Source organism: Tamandua tetradactyla, chromosome 4 (assembly GCF_023851605.1).
Source record: "Tamandua tetradactyla isolate mTamTet1 chromosome 4, mTamTet1.pri, whole genome shotgun sequence".
In the NCBI taxonomy this organism is placed as follows: Eukaryota; Metazoa; Chordata; class Mammalia; order Pilosa; family Myrmecophagidae; genus Tamandua; species Tamandua tetradactyla.
The window spans coordinates 1,813,225-1,827,271 of NC_135330.1; the positions used below are offsets into that span (position 1 = coordinate 1,813,225).

Consider the following 14,047-nt stretch of genomic DNA (forward strand, 5'->3'; position numbering starts at 1 on the left):
GGCGTCACCAGGCTAGGCCCGGAGGCAGGTTATGTAGCAACATGGAAGTCACTTGATTGCTCAGTGCACCCGTGTCGCAGGTCTCTCTGGGCCTCAGTTTCTTCACCTGTAAATGGACGTGAGAGTGGCAGATACCTTATAGCATTGTCATGAGACCTGAACTAACCGAGGCACACAGAGAGCTTAGTCGCTGGCACGTGTGGAGGCTCTGTGAGTGTTAACTGCCACGTGTTGTGTCGAGGCAGTTGCTGCTGTGCACGCCAGGCTCTGTGTGGGTCCTGGGGAGGAGGAGAATGACGACCACACTCTGGGTCCCTGGGGGGCTCGTGTCCAGTTGGGGAGGAGTGAGGCACGTTTTCAGGGCCGGAATCATGGAATACACTCACACAGGGCTTACCATATGCACTGCTTTAGTCACATCATCAATGTTTGTGTCAACTTGTCAAAGTGTAACACATGTTAAGGAAAGTCTATGAAACATAAATATTCTTCATCCATTATTAATCCTCATAATAGCACTCTAAGGCAGATTCTATTTTTAATCTTCATTTAATGAAGGTCACAAGGCACAGAGAGGGTTAGCAATTTGCCCAAGGTCACACAGCTACAGAGTGAGCTGGGTAAGGAAGTGCACAGGGCTAATCCTGCCTACCTCCCCGAAGAAGGGGTGATGGCCTGGGCCTTGGGGTAGCACAGTGTAAACTCTCGTTGGCGATTTGAGGGAAGGGAAGAGAGAGGAATTTTCCCAGCAGAGTCTCATTACTGCTGGCTCATGCTGTGGGTTCCGATGCTCTGGGACCCGGCTCTGGCTCTGACACGTCTCTGGGGAGCTCCGGGGAACTGCGTCACCCCTCGGGGCCTCAGCTGCCTGCATGCAGCCTGGGTGCGCTGCTCCCTGCTTCTCTTGGGCGTGAAGTCTGCATGCTCCTCCAAAGCTCCACCCCCACCACAGAGTTGGGGTCCTTTCTTCTGCGCAGTGGGAGATGAAGGCCCCCTGCTGTCTGCGCACAGCCTCGTGCTTGGGCCAGGGAGGGGGCCCTGGGCCAGCCTCCGCCTGCCTGGCTCACTGCACCCCAGCTTCACACAGCAGGGGCTTCCAAGGGACGAGGGCAGCTGGAGGAACTGAAGTAGCCCTTAGCGTGAGCAACAACCCCCCCCAAGGAGTCCAAACACCGCCTGAAACAACATCGGTCATCGTGACAGCCATCTTTCTTTACTAAAAATCAGCACCTAGGAGCAGCGCTCTTGACTGTTTTGGGGTGCTCTTTGGGCTTTCTTGAAAATCTGATGAGAGCAGTGGAGGAGCGTGCTCATATGCACAGACTCAAAAGATTGCATCTGATTTCCATTTCAGAGCTGCAAGGACAGACCGCAGAGGCATGGGGCTGGCCGCGGCAACGGCAGAGGGGACACCTGGCTGGACCAAGAGGCGGAAGCTAGCAGCCCAGGAAAGGGGCGCTCGCCAAGCTTTCTTCCTGGTTTCTCCTGCTGGGCAAACACCTTCCTCCTCCCCACTCTTCCTCCCCACACACCCTGCTACAAATCCTCATTCCGAGCAGAGCAGCGATTGCCTCACGGCCTGGGTTGGGAAACCAGAATCTGTAGCAACCCGGCGGGGAGCAGCCGCCTCTGAATGGCCCCAGGCGCCGGTGGCTGGGCAGACCTCCCCACTATAAGAGGGAGCTGACGCTCAGCCCCACAGGACCTTTGTCAACTGTTCTGAAGACACCTGGTAAGTGGGACGGTCTGGGTCTGCCCCACACTTTGGGGAGGGCCGGAGAGGGCAGTAGCCTTCTCTGAGAGGAGGGACAAAGCTCAGGGGGGCCTGGAGAGAAGGTGCTGCTGGAGTGGGGACGTGGGGCAGGGAGAAGGAAGGAGCACTGTTCTCGGATGTGGCCAGTGGATGAGGGCACATTGGCATCCCAAGCGGAGCCCTTCCTGGGCAGAGAAGGCGCTGGCAGGCGATGGTGTGTGTGCAGGCATCCGCGTCCCGGTCCTCACCCCCTGGCGTCCATTCACCCCACCATCCCCTGGGCTCGGTCCTTCGGGCCGTGTAGGGCACGCCGGCACCTGGGGGTGCGAGCGCCCCTCTCCAGTCTTCCTGGGTGGAAGCACCGTCCCCACCTCGGGATCCCACACCTGGTCCTTTCTTTCTTGCAGGAAGAGCAGACCATTGGGTACCATGCCGACCGAGCTGGAGTGTGCGATCAACGAGTTCATCGAGGTCTACCACAAGTACTCGCTGGTGAAGGGCAACTACCACTCCCTGTACAGCGACGACTTCAGGAAACTGCTAGAGAATGAGTGCCGTTCGCTCACAAAGGTGAGGCGGGCGGCGGGCTCCCCACCTGCTCTGATGGCGCTCCGGCCCTCTGCTCTTCCACGTCCACAGCCAGGCTAGACCCTCTCTGGGATCTCTACCCTCCTGTCTCACTCTCCCTCCGTCTTCACAGATAAAGAGCGCAGACGCCTGGTTCAAGGAGCTGGACGTCAACAGCGACGAAGCGATTAACTTCCAGGAGTTTCTCATCTTCATGGTGAGGATGGGCGTGCAGGCACACAAGGACAGCCACACCGAGTAGCAGGGCCCCAGGCCACGAGCCTGTGGGGCAATAAAGGAATTCATACCTCACGTTGCTCTTGGGCTCTTGCTTTCCGCCTGTGGAATCCCGTTCCTCGTTCCTCGGGGCCAGTGGAGGGCTGGGGAATCCCAGGGCGGGAGCAGAACCCTGCGTTGGTCCCCCTGCACCACTCCCCACCCCTCCCCGTCAGTGCTCGCCATTTGCCTGGTTTCCTCCCCAATCCTCCCCGAACCATTTCTGACTCCTCTTCCAGTCCCATGGCCCTGACTCACTGATTCTAGGACTTCAGGGAATCTGAAAGTCCACGGCGCCGCAGCTGGTGATTTTCCTAGTTCCCAAATGGGGGGTCCCGTGGGAGCAGGCAATGTAAGGAGACCTGGCCCCTCTCTAAGCTGAACAAAAGAGTTTCCAAGTGAAATCTGAGTGCCCAAGATGGGACTTTGGGGGAATTAGGGGATGATATGCAGGAGTGTGTGTGTGAGAGAGAAGAGGGGTGAGAGGGAGGAAAGGGGCACTCTGTGCGCAGCTTACGAGTGCAGTGGGGACTCGGAGTCCTGCACCAGACACTCTGAGAAGCAGCTCCCTGGCCCCACATTTGGATTTTGTTCTTAGGGATTTTGGAAGCTTTCCTTCCTCCTCTCCCTCCAACCTCCCAACTCAACTAAATAATAAAAGAATGGGCAGGTAGGACAATATATTAATAAAACTTCAAAGAACAACTTACTCAAATGCTGCCTTGTGGGGTCTGTACTCTGATAATGCATTATCTAAAACAATTTCTCGACCATTCCCTCTGTGGATTTTTCCGAGGTCTGGTGAAATGGGGAGGGTAGCAGACAAACTGGCACCTCTCACCAGAACCCAGTCCCTAAACTGGGTTTCCATGCTGTGCCTGGGATATTTTCTGCTGTCCCCACTCAGGTGGGGCGGGGGTTTCAGTGGGGGAGAAGGGGTGGGAAGCTGGCACCGGAGTCACTGAACCAAGGCCCTTAACTTGGCCTGTCTCTGCATGTCTGTATGGAATTGAAACCAAACACGTACTTTGAGTTTATGTGCATGAGTACATCCGTCCACGGCTTTCAGCAGATTCTTGAAAGGTTTCAAAGACCTCCCTGCCCCGCCCCCCCCCCAAAAAAGTTGCGAAACTCATCCTACTGCTGGTTTTCAGCCATGAAAGGTGCAGTGTCACTATCATTAACTGTTGTAAAAATAATAATAATGGGGGGTTGGAGATGAGAGCTCGGCAGGAGGAAGGGAGCCAGCTCTGTCCACGCCAGGCACCTCGCCCAAGGCCCCCCAAAAGGGTCCAAAGGAAAGCAGTCCGTGCTGGCTTCCATAGCTCCCAACCTGTGCCCCACCGCAGAGAACAAGGAAGGGAAGAGAACCGGTTTCCCCAGCAGGGAGCATGGGCCACCACCCCTGCCCACCCTGGGGGAGCTCCAGCATGGGGTCTCCACAGGTCCTATGGATGACAAAGGCAGGCTGAAGACATGGTCTGGGGAGCCAGCCCCAGCCGCCATCCAAATCCGCACCCTCCTGCCTCTGCCTGTAATCCTAGAACAGCTGCTGCACCCCAGTCCCGCCTGGCGGGGCAGAGTCTTCCCCAGACCGCGCGGACACGTCCCCAGCTTGGAAGCGGCAGGCGTTGGGGTTTGTGTATGAACATAAGGAGTTACTGCCCTGAGAGAGCTGGAAGGAAATTCACCCCTTATCAGGTCCCCCCAGGAGAATCCACCCTCAAAGTGAACGGGTTTCCCGAAAGGCACACCATGCCTTGTTCTGAGGGACAGAATTGTGGGAAAGCTGACTGTCCTTTGAAAAGGGACTGCATAGACAATTTTGGGCAAGGCGGGCTGTCTATCAGGGACCCTCCAGTGGCAGGTATCAATAGGATGCTTGACCAGCTGGGAGTTGTTTCTTTAGAGAGAGAGTTGTCGTGAAGTCATTGCATTTTGCTGGGTTGGGCAATGGTGTGGGGTTGCTTGTGCTCTAACCCCTGGTAGAGTTGGCCAATATGAGGTGAAGAAATGTCCTGGAGATACGAGGTAAGGCCGGTCTCGGGCCCCACCCAGGTTCCTAGGCAGGAGAAGTACCTGTGAGGGAAAGGGGAGGCCAGTGGCACAGGAGAGTTCTGCTTCAGGGACAGCAGACAGCTGCCCCACAGACTCCCTCAAACACACTTTCCCTGCGTGTCTCGAACGTCAGTGCTTGGGTGTCCCAGTAGGAATGAAAAAGGGCAAAACGGGGCCCCACTGGGGCGGGGGATGGGGAGCTGGGGCTCAAGGACACGGAAGCAGCTTGGTGGGGAGGCATCTTCAGAATGGTTCAGACGGTCCCCATCAGCAGGTCTGCAGCGAACAGAAGAGGCTGCTACTGCCTGTCCCCTGGCTCACGGGAGCAAGACTGACCCCAGACCCCAGCGGCCTGAGCAAGCCTCTGACTCGGAAGAGGCATGTGGGAGTGTGGGCAGATCTTTGGAGAAATAAGAGACATGCAACTATAATTAATTAGTCAAATCATTCCTGTTGCATTTTGGGATTCCTTGGAAGATTCTCATCTGCATCATGGATCGACTGATTCCCCAAGAATTGGGGAATTGTGACAGTAGCTAATAATTGTGTTTAAAGTTTGGTTTACCAGAATGGATGTGGTGCTGATTATGAAAAGCCAGTGCTGGATGGGCTGAGCTTGGAGGATTCCTGCAGCATGCTTTCACAGCTCTGGACAGCAGGGAGTGGTTGGCAGCTGGCAGGAGAAAAAGCAAATAAAGCATTTTTTTCTGGGTTTGCCAAAAAGTTAATTCCCTGATACCTAGAATAGATAACAGAAAAGGGAAACACATAAGGAATTATTTTTAAAGTTCTCAGGCTGTCAAGTTCTATCTGAGCCTTTTCTTAGAGAGGGGGTCTCAGGTTATCTGACATCTCTGCAGAGTCTGTATGTCAGGGGGGGGCTGTGGAAAAGGCCATTCAACCTGCAGGCAAAACCAAGAGGTATCTGCAAGGAAGTGTGCTTTCCAGAAATTGCATTGTAGTCCCAAATGAGGAAGCCGAACTTTTCCAGCTTGGCTGGGGCACACTGTCAAAATAATCTGCAGGAGTGGCGGTTATTCAGAAGGACGAACGAAGGAGGCAATGAAAGGCGCACAGGAGGGTCCCACGGGGTCGTCATGTGAAATGGCAAAGGCACCAGAGCCACCTTTACCTCCCGTTTATTTGTATTGTCTTATAACAAATAAGATATTTATTATTAGGTTTTCAGAGATCCACTTTATCAGAGAGGTCTCTAGGGCCAAATCAGGGACGTATTCCAGAGTGTTTCATTTTCAGGCTTAACTTAAACAAGGCGAAAAGCCATCCTAGAGGCCTTGGCTGCAGGATACCGCCATGATGTCTGTAGCTAATCAGGCCCATTCGGGGGAGAAGGAGGCTCCCATCCACCAAAAGGGGGATGGGTACAGAGCATTTGAAAGAGTTGCTAAAGGTCTCTGCTCTGACCTTGGTAGCCAGTTCAAGCCATGCTTTTGCAATTTGGTGATCTGTTCACAAGGGAACTTCCTAGCTTCTAAGACAGGAAAGAAGACCATTCCACCCTGAGTACGTGCTACTGGGACAAACCCTCAGAGCTTAAGGAAATCAAAATGCCAGTCCTCTTGCTCTCCTGTCTAGAGGATTGCTTACATCAGGGAAAAATCTACCAGGAGTTCAGGCCCGGGGGCATGTCTGGTGAAATCCTGGGTGGAGGAAAGGAGCCCGAGAAGGAAGTTCATTCTGGCATCTGCTCTCCCCACTTTTTGCCTCTGGACAACACAGGCCATGCAGGGAGGGGAGAAAGAGGCCAGAAAGGTCTCTTTCACCTCTTCATCAGGGTCTCTCACCTAGAGAGACTGGAATCTAATCCAAGCTCTTCCATTTGCCAGATTAGTAAATCTTGTCAAGTTTCTTAACCTCTCTAAGTCTCCTCATATGCAAAATGGATATACAGGCATACCTCAGAAATATTCTAAAACCATCTTTGTAATTTCAACAACGTTCACAGCATCCTCACCAGGTGTAGATTCCATCTCATGAAACCACTTTCTTTGCTTATCCATAAGAAGCAACTCTCCATTAGAAAGTTTTATCATAAGACTGCAATAATTCGGTCCCATCTTCAGACACGGCTTCTACTTCTAGATCTCTTGCTATTCCCACAAGCTCTGCAGTTACTTCCTCCACTGAAGTCGGAACCCCTCAAAGCCACCCTTGAGGGTTGGACTCAACTTCTCCCACACGCCTGCTGAAGGTGGTACTTCAACTTCTTGCCATGAATCATGATGCTTTCAGTGGGATCTAGAACGGTGGATCCTTTCCAGAAGGTTTCCAATTCACTTTGCCCGGGTCTATCAGCGAAACCACCATCTGTGGCAGCTCTAACCTTTTGAAAGATATTTCTTGAGTAATAATACCTGCAAGTCGAAATTACTCCTTGATCCATGGGCTGCAGATGCTGTGTTACCATGTGTGAAAATAGCATTCATCTCATTGTATATCTTCCTCAGAGCTCCTGGGAAATGAGGCGCATTGTCAATGAGCAGTAACATTTTTATAAGGATCTTTTTTTCTGAGCAGTCGTTCTCAACAGTGGGCTTAAAATATTCAGTAAACCATATTGTCAACAGATGTGCTGTCATTCAGGTTTCATTGCTCCATCTCTAAACCACAGGCAGAGTCCATTTAGCGCAGTTCGTAAGGGCTCTAGAGTGATTGGAAAGGAAGGTAAGCATTGGCTTTGGCTTAAAGTCACCAGCTGCACTAGCTCCAAACAGGAGAGCCAGCCCGTCCCTTAAAGCTGCGAAGGTGGGCATTCCTTCTCTCAGGTAGGGAAGGCCTGGATGGCATCTTTTCCAATAGGAGGCGGTTTCCTCTATGTTGAAAGTCTGTTGTTGGGAGTGATCACCTTCATCGATGATTTGATTTAGGCCATCTCCGACAACTCAGGGCAAGTTCTATGTCGGCACTTGCTGCTTCACAAGACGCTTTTATGTTGTGGGGACAGCTCCTCTCCTTAAGCCCAGCGTGGTAACCTCTGCTGCTTCCAAACTTCCCTTCTGCAGCTTCCTCACCTCTCTCAGTCTTCACAGAGTTGGAGAAGGGCCTCGACTTGAATTAGGCTCTGGCTTAAGGGAATGTCGTGGCTGGTTTGATTTTCTATCCAGACCACCAAAAATTCTCCTTATCTGCAATAAGGCTGATTTGCTTTCTTGTCATTTGCGTGTTCACTGGAGTAGCATTTTTAATTTTCTCCCAGAACTTTCCCTTTGCGTTCACAACTCTGGACCCAGAGGCTTAGCTTTAGTCCCATCTCAACGTTCAGCTTCCAACACGCCTTCTCCCTAAGCTTACTCATTTCTAGCTTTTGATTTAAAGTGACAGAGGGGTCACTCCTCCCTTCACTTGAACACTTAGAGGCCACTGTTAATTTCAGCATTGCTGTGTCTCAGGGAATAGGGACGCCCGGGGGAGAGAGAGAGATGGTGAGCACTCAGGACAAACACAACTTTTATTAAGTCTGACGTCTTAGATAGGTGTGGTTTGGGGTGCTCTAAAACAATTACAATGTAACATCAAAGATCACTGATCACAGACCATATACCAGATATAATAATAATGAACACATTAGAAATATTGTGATAAAATATCAAAATGTGACACAGAGACATGAAAAGAGCACACGCTGTTGGAGAAATGGCATCAACACAGTATTACTGCAAACCTTAATTGGTAAAAAACACAATTTCTGCAAAACACAATAAAGCAAAACACAATAAAAATAAGACCTGTAGTAATTACCTCTTTCACCAGATTGGTGTGAGAAATAAATGAGATAATCTAACAATGATTTCTGATGATAAAGAGCTAAATGATTAACAAACATGGTGAGCCAATGTCAAAGTTTTTAATTCATTAATGAGAGAAACTGGAAGGAAAATTTGAAAGCTGCTTTGAAAAATATTTGAAGAATATAAAGAGACTCAGCAAAGAAATATTTAAGTAAGAGTGTTAAATTGGATACAAGGTTTTTTAAACTTTCAGCAGTGATAAAAATCATAGCAGTTTTGGAGTTAACTTCTCTACCAGCTATAAAATCCTATTACTTTATTGAGTGGATATAAACTGTCTATTTCTTTATCTGTTATGATTTTTTAATCAAATATACCATGTTATATTTCCCCAAGTGTCAAATGATGGAAGATTAACAAGCAGCAAGGACCTGCTTTTATTCAAGTAGACTCTAGAATGAGACAAAAAGTATAAGCCATCACCATTTTGTCTTTTTCCAGATTTGTGGGTTTTTTTACACCGACACGCAGCAGGAGCCCAGGTAATGCTGGCAGCTTCCTCTCCCGTTTCCAGCCATATGAATTTAGACTGAATCCCCCAGTCAAGAGGCACTGAGATGGGTTGGCATCTGGACCCACCAAGCGTTGCTGGCCCCTGGTGGAGCTCTGTAAGGGAAAGGCTTTCCCAGGGGGATAGCTCTTTTGCTCAGTTGTTAGAGACCAATCACCCAAGCCCAAACCCTTCTCCCCGAGGAGAGATCCTAAAGGACTCTGTCACAATCCCTGGGAGCCTCGCCCTGTCTGGGTCAAGAGCCAGGATTTTGGACAGGTCATCCTGACAGGCCCCGGAAATCTCATTGGCCGGATCTGCCTCAATCCGCGAGCCAAGGACCCCGTGTGGACACAAACGTTGCATGAGGTTTCCTGCTGAACTACTTATTTCTCAACTTCCCGCTGCCTTGTTCTCCTTTTGCAGCTGGGGCAACAGGAAACCGAGTCATCTTGGCCCTACTTGACTCTGCCCAGTGGTTCCTGTAAAAGGTGTAATCTTGTTTGTAAATAGCAATCTACAAGTCCACCTTCTCCCCTGAAGCTTCTAGCAATTGTCTGGTTGGCTTCCAACCTCTTTCTCCAGGCGGCCAGTGCCGGCCGCGGCATCAACCCTGACTGGCCCCAGCTCAGGGGTCGATCTGAGTGTCCGCAGCCAAGTCCCAGCAGGTGGGGGATGCCAAAGGGCACTTCCGAGACCCCTTCCCCACCACCCTCTGGGTGGGATCCGGGAAGCAGACTTGTCAGGCCTTCGAGTAAAAGCACACAGAATCATTCCTAGTCAATCTCTCCCGAAGAAACAATTGACCGCAGATCCAACAGTGTAATTTTGAGTAGAATCAAAGGCTGTGGGGCTCCCCCTGACACGTGCGCACACGCCACTAGCACACGCAGAGGGAACTGGGTTGCTCTCTCCTTTTGTGTCTTCCTGAGTAATTGTCTTCATCTGCTCCCACTGCAGCCGCGTGGGTGGGCACGGATGCTCGGGTGGGGTGACAGGACTCCAGTGGACGGCCCCGGGACTGGGGACCAAATGTCAGGATGCAATGGGGAAAAACCTCCGTGACCTCTAGGCGCCCACGGTATCTCCAGTAGCCAGGCCACCAGGAGACTGCCGATGCTCACGTCTGGGAACAATCCACTCTCTCATCTGCGCTGGGTGATGGAGGCAGAACATTAAAAAACAATAATAATAAAAAAGTAAATCTCACTGCTCTGAAGCTCCTCATCACCCATTCTCTCAGTTGAGTCTCAGCGGCATGGGGGCCAAGCCCTCCCCATGCTTCCTAGGGCGTGGAGCCCAGGGTGACCGTCAGCACTCTTTCTCCCCTTCATGTGCAATGAATTCTCTGTGAATTATTTGGGAAAGTGTCTCCCCATTCCATCCTAAATCCTGGGAGAGCAGCGACACAAAGCTTCACCTGTGCTGACCTCTCCCCCCCGCCTGGCCCAGGGCCGGCACACACTGACTTCCCTGGTTGAGGAAAGACCTTAAAAAATGCATCAAAGAATTGATTGCATTAAGAGAAAAAACCAGGAAAAAAAAGATCAAGATCTGATATATGATTGCATGCATGTACCAGAAATCATTCATGCTGTCTTTTTAAAAAAACATATGAGCCCGTATTATTTTTATGTACAAAAAAAAAAAAAAGAAGGAGATTATTCTCATTTCAGGGAAAATATTACAATAACAGGGGAGGTTTGGAAGGCATGCAAATTTGGGTTTGCTACCTAGAGAAATTACCTTGCCTCTAGACTCATTTCTTCGTCTGCCAAAAGGAGCTACTCACAGCACTTCACTCACAGGGTTGCTTTGAGGGTCGTGAAAAGCCTGTTGTGAGCGCACAAAACACACTCACTTCTCTTTTCTTTTTAAAGACTATTTTTAGAACAGTTTAGATTTTCAGAAAAACTGAAATATAACTCCACATCGTCTCCTCTACATTAGCATCTTACATTAGTATGACCCATTTGTTACAATTAATGAACCAATATTGATACCTTATTATTAATTAAAGTCCATAGTTTCTTCACATTTCCTTAGTGTTTACCTAATGTCCTTTCTTTCTGTTCTAAGATTTTACATTCATTTTTCTTGCTCTATTTATTATTATCATTTTTGTTGTAACAAACACTGAACAAATGCCTCTCCCCTCTCCTTCCCCGCCCAGGCAGGAGCCAGCCGGGGAGGGAAACTTGGTGCCTCAGCCCCACGTTCATGGCCAGAAGACTGAGCTGTACCCAAGGGCCCCAGGCCGAGGAATGTGCCGGGCACGGATGGAGGAGGGCTGATGAGGTGGGGTGGCAGCTGCTCGTGGCTGGCGGGGCAAAGGGGTTGGTGCGCCTGCAACTGCTTGTTTGGCTGGCAAAGCTGTAGGTGTGAAGCTTCTCTTGAGCAACAGAGCGCGGTGCATCTATTTCCTCATGATCAATCACAGAGAAGATTTCTTCACTTGAGGTCAAAGGGGAAGCCTGAGTGCATGATAAAAACCTCCCTGGCCCCGTGTTCCTCACCAGTGCTGGTTCCTTGCTCCAGCTCCCTGCTCCTGTGCATTGAGGGGTGAGTGCTCCTTCCTTGGCTGGGTCCTCAGGCGGTCCACAGGTTGTGGGGTTACAGGCGGCAAATACTCTGCAGGCTGTGGGACACCGAGACCCTCTGCTTGCCTGAACACCTCTGGGCAGACGGCAGTTTGGACTCAAGTAGACCAGCTCTTGCAGTGCTAGGTCAGCCCAGCCATAGGATCTAGGATAGCTAAGATGGGTGGAGGGGTGGATGTCTGTAAGGGATGTGTGGGAAAGTACCAGGACCGGGGGGAAGCAAATAGCTGGTCAAGCGCAGAACCTTTCCTGGGTGAACTTGAGTGAGTAACACCCTGCTAATAGCCCTCCCTGGTGGGTGGGGTGGCATGGGACACCAGGGGCAATTCAGGCTGGTTCTTTTAAACTTCAGATGATTCTGTATGTTCTCTTCCCTGCCCTACCCGCAAATGAAATATTCACCATGGATCAAACACAGAGCAGGGAGCCCACAAAAAGATCTCTGAGAAGCTATGGCCTTTTCTAAACCCCTGACTCATAGCAAGAGGAGAAAGTAGAGGTTGGAGGGTGGAGGGGAGGGACCACCTGAAGGTCTCCTTTGACCTCTTGCAGATTAACTTGAGGTCGGGAAGATGACTAAGCTGGAAGATCATCTGGAAGGAATCATCAATGTCTTCCACCACTACTCAGTGCGGGTGGGGCATTATGACACCCTTTCCAAGAGTGAGCTGAAACGGATGATCACAAAGGAGCTCCCAAACACTCTTAAGGTGGGTGGTGCCCCCGTCACCTCCAGCTGGCTCCCCTCCCCTGCATCGAGGCCAGAAGGATGATGGCGGGACAAGGTCTGTGGGTGGGGAGGGGAGGTAGACCTTCGGTCCGACCTCCCAAGGATGTCCTCCCCTGCTGTGGGACAGGCGCCTCACCTCCCTGCTCAATGACTCACTTTGTCACCTTAGACTGTGACAAATTCCCCTCTCCGTCGTTTTGTTTCCTCGTATATGATGTGGAGGGAGGGGGAGGAGCTGGACTACTTGGGACCCAGAGCAGCCTCCGGGTCCAGTCTGGTGTGGTTCCAGGACGGTTCATGACAGTTGTTTCTCTCCTTCCTCTGTCTTGTCCTGTTGGTTTTCCCCCCACAGTTTTGGCTGATGAGTTATTGTCCTGGAGGGGAAAGATATTTGGGGATTCTGAGCTTACTTTCTCTGCTATCCCTTTTTCTTAGAATACCAAAGATCAAGGTGCCATTGACAAAATCTTCCATGATCTGGACACTGATAAAAATGGACAGCTCACATTTGAGGAAATCATGGCCCTGATAACCCAAGTGCTTGTGACCGCACACGAAAACATGCACAAAGAACATGAAAATGCCTGAGAACTTGTCTCCAGCATCGTTTCCAAGATGACCCCTCCTTCCCCTCACCAAAGCTCAGTCTTGCCTGAGGGAAATGAGAGAGAATAAATGTACTTCTCAAAAGTTCTTAACTGTGTCTGCACTCCTTTTTTCTCTCCATGTGCATAGCCCTAAAACTTGATCTTGCTTCACCCCTGCTATTCGGACACCCTCATTCAGATCCCATAGACCCCCAACACCATTCGTTCACGTGTTCATCTCATATTTATTGAACATCCGCTATTTGTTAATTCAACTATCCAATTAACAACCATTCACTGAGTGCCTACAATAGCCAGAGACCAAAGAGATAATGTCCCTGCCTCTGGAAGCTTGCATTTTTGGGGGATTAGGGTGGGAGAGAGAAAATAAACAACTACCCAGACAAACAAAAATGTACCCTGGAATACCTACCAAGGTATTACAAATGATATGAAGAAAACCAATGATGTGAGGTAGGGCTGGGGTGGGAGAGATGGTTTAGATGGGATGGTTAGAGAATGCATATGAGCAGAAACCTGAAAGAAATAAAGGAGTGCAGCTGCAGGTATCTAGGGGCCAAGAGTTTCAGGCAGAGGGAGACTAAGAGCCTGAGGCAGGTGTCTGCTTAGCCTGCATAAAGAGCAGCCCAAAAACCAACTGCCTGGAATGGGTGGCTGAGGCTGAGCGTGGGAGGTGTGGCATGGAGGTGACAGGAGGAGGGGCTTCCAGCCTGGGGCGGTCAGGGGGGCAGGGAACCCGCTTTGGACTTTATTCTGAGTATGCCAGGGAGTCAGGTGGGGAGTCAGAGCATGGAGTGAGTTGATTATGTTTCTAAAGGACTGCTTGGATGCCTTTTGGAGAACAGACGGAAGGGGGCGGCAACCGTGGGGGGGGGGCAAGGAAACCAGCTGAGGAGAGAGTCCCCACACCAGCGCTGTTCAAATAGAATGTGGACCACCACGTAATTTAAAGTTTACTAGCAGTCCTTAAAAAAAGTGAAAAGAAACAGATGAAGTCAACTGTAGTAAAATTCATCATTGACGCCAACACATCCTCAGTACTATTATCTCAGCCGTAGAACAGCTATTATTGCGAGTTCTTACATTGCTTGGCTGCTGTCATTCTCGGCCTCTGCGATCCAAGGCACATCTTGTACTCACAGCTCATGACGACTGG

At 50.5% G+C, this 14,047-nt stretch overlaps 2 protein-coding genes across 2 annotated transcripts; both read left to right on the forward strand.

Moving 5' to 3' along the window:
• The first annotated feature begins 1,571 nt into the window (after positions 1-1,571).
• On the forward strand, positions 1,572-2,632 carry S100A8 (S100 calcium binding protein A8). The gene is made up of 3 exons (XM_077155652.1): positions 1,572-1,732; positions 2,161-2,323; positions 2,454-2,632. Exons 2-3 carry the CDS (start codon positions 2,183-2,185, stop codon positions 2,580-2,582), a joined length of 270 nt encoding a protein of 89 aa, XP_077011767.1. The 5' UTR covers positions 1,572-1,732; positions 2,161-2,182; the 3' UTR covers positions 2,583-2,632.
• An 8,781-nt stretch (positions 2,633-11,413) lies between these two features.
• On the forward strand, positions 11,414-12,976 carry LOC143678682 (protein S100-A12-like). Its single transcript, XM_077155653.1, has 3 exons — positions 11,414-11,515; positions 12,106-12,263; positions 12,719-12,976. The coding sequence occupies exons 2-3, from the start codon at positions 12,126-12,128 to the stop codon at positions 12,869-12,871; spliced, it is 291 nt and encodes a 96-aa protein (XP_077011768.1). The 5' UTR covers positions 11,414-11,515; positions 12,106-12,125; the 3' UTR covers positions 12,872-12,976.
• Positions 12,977-14,047: the final 1,071 nt, after the last annotated feature.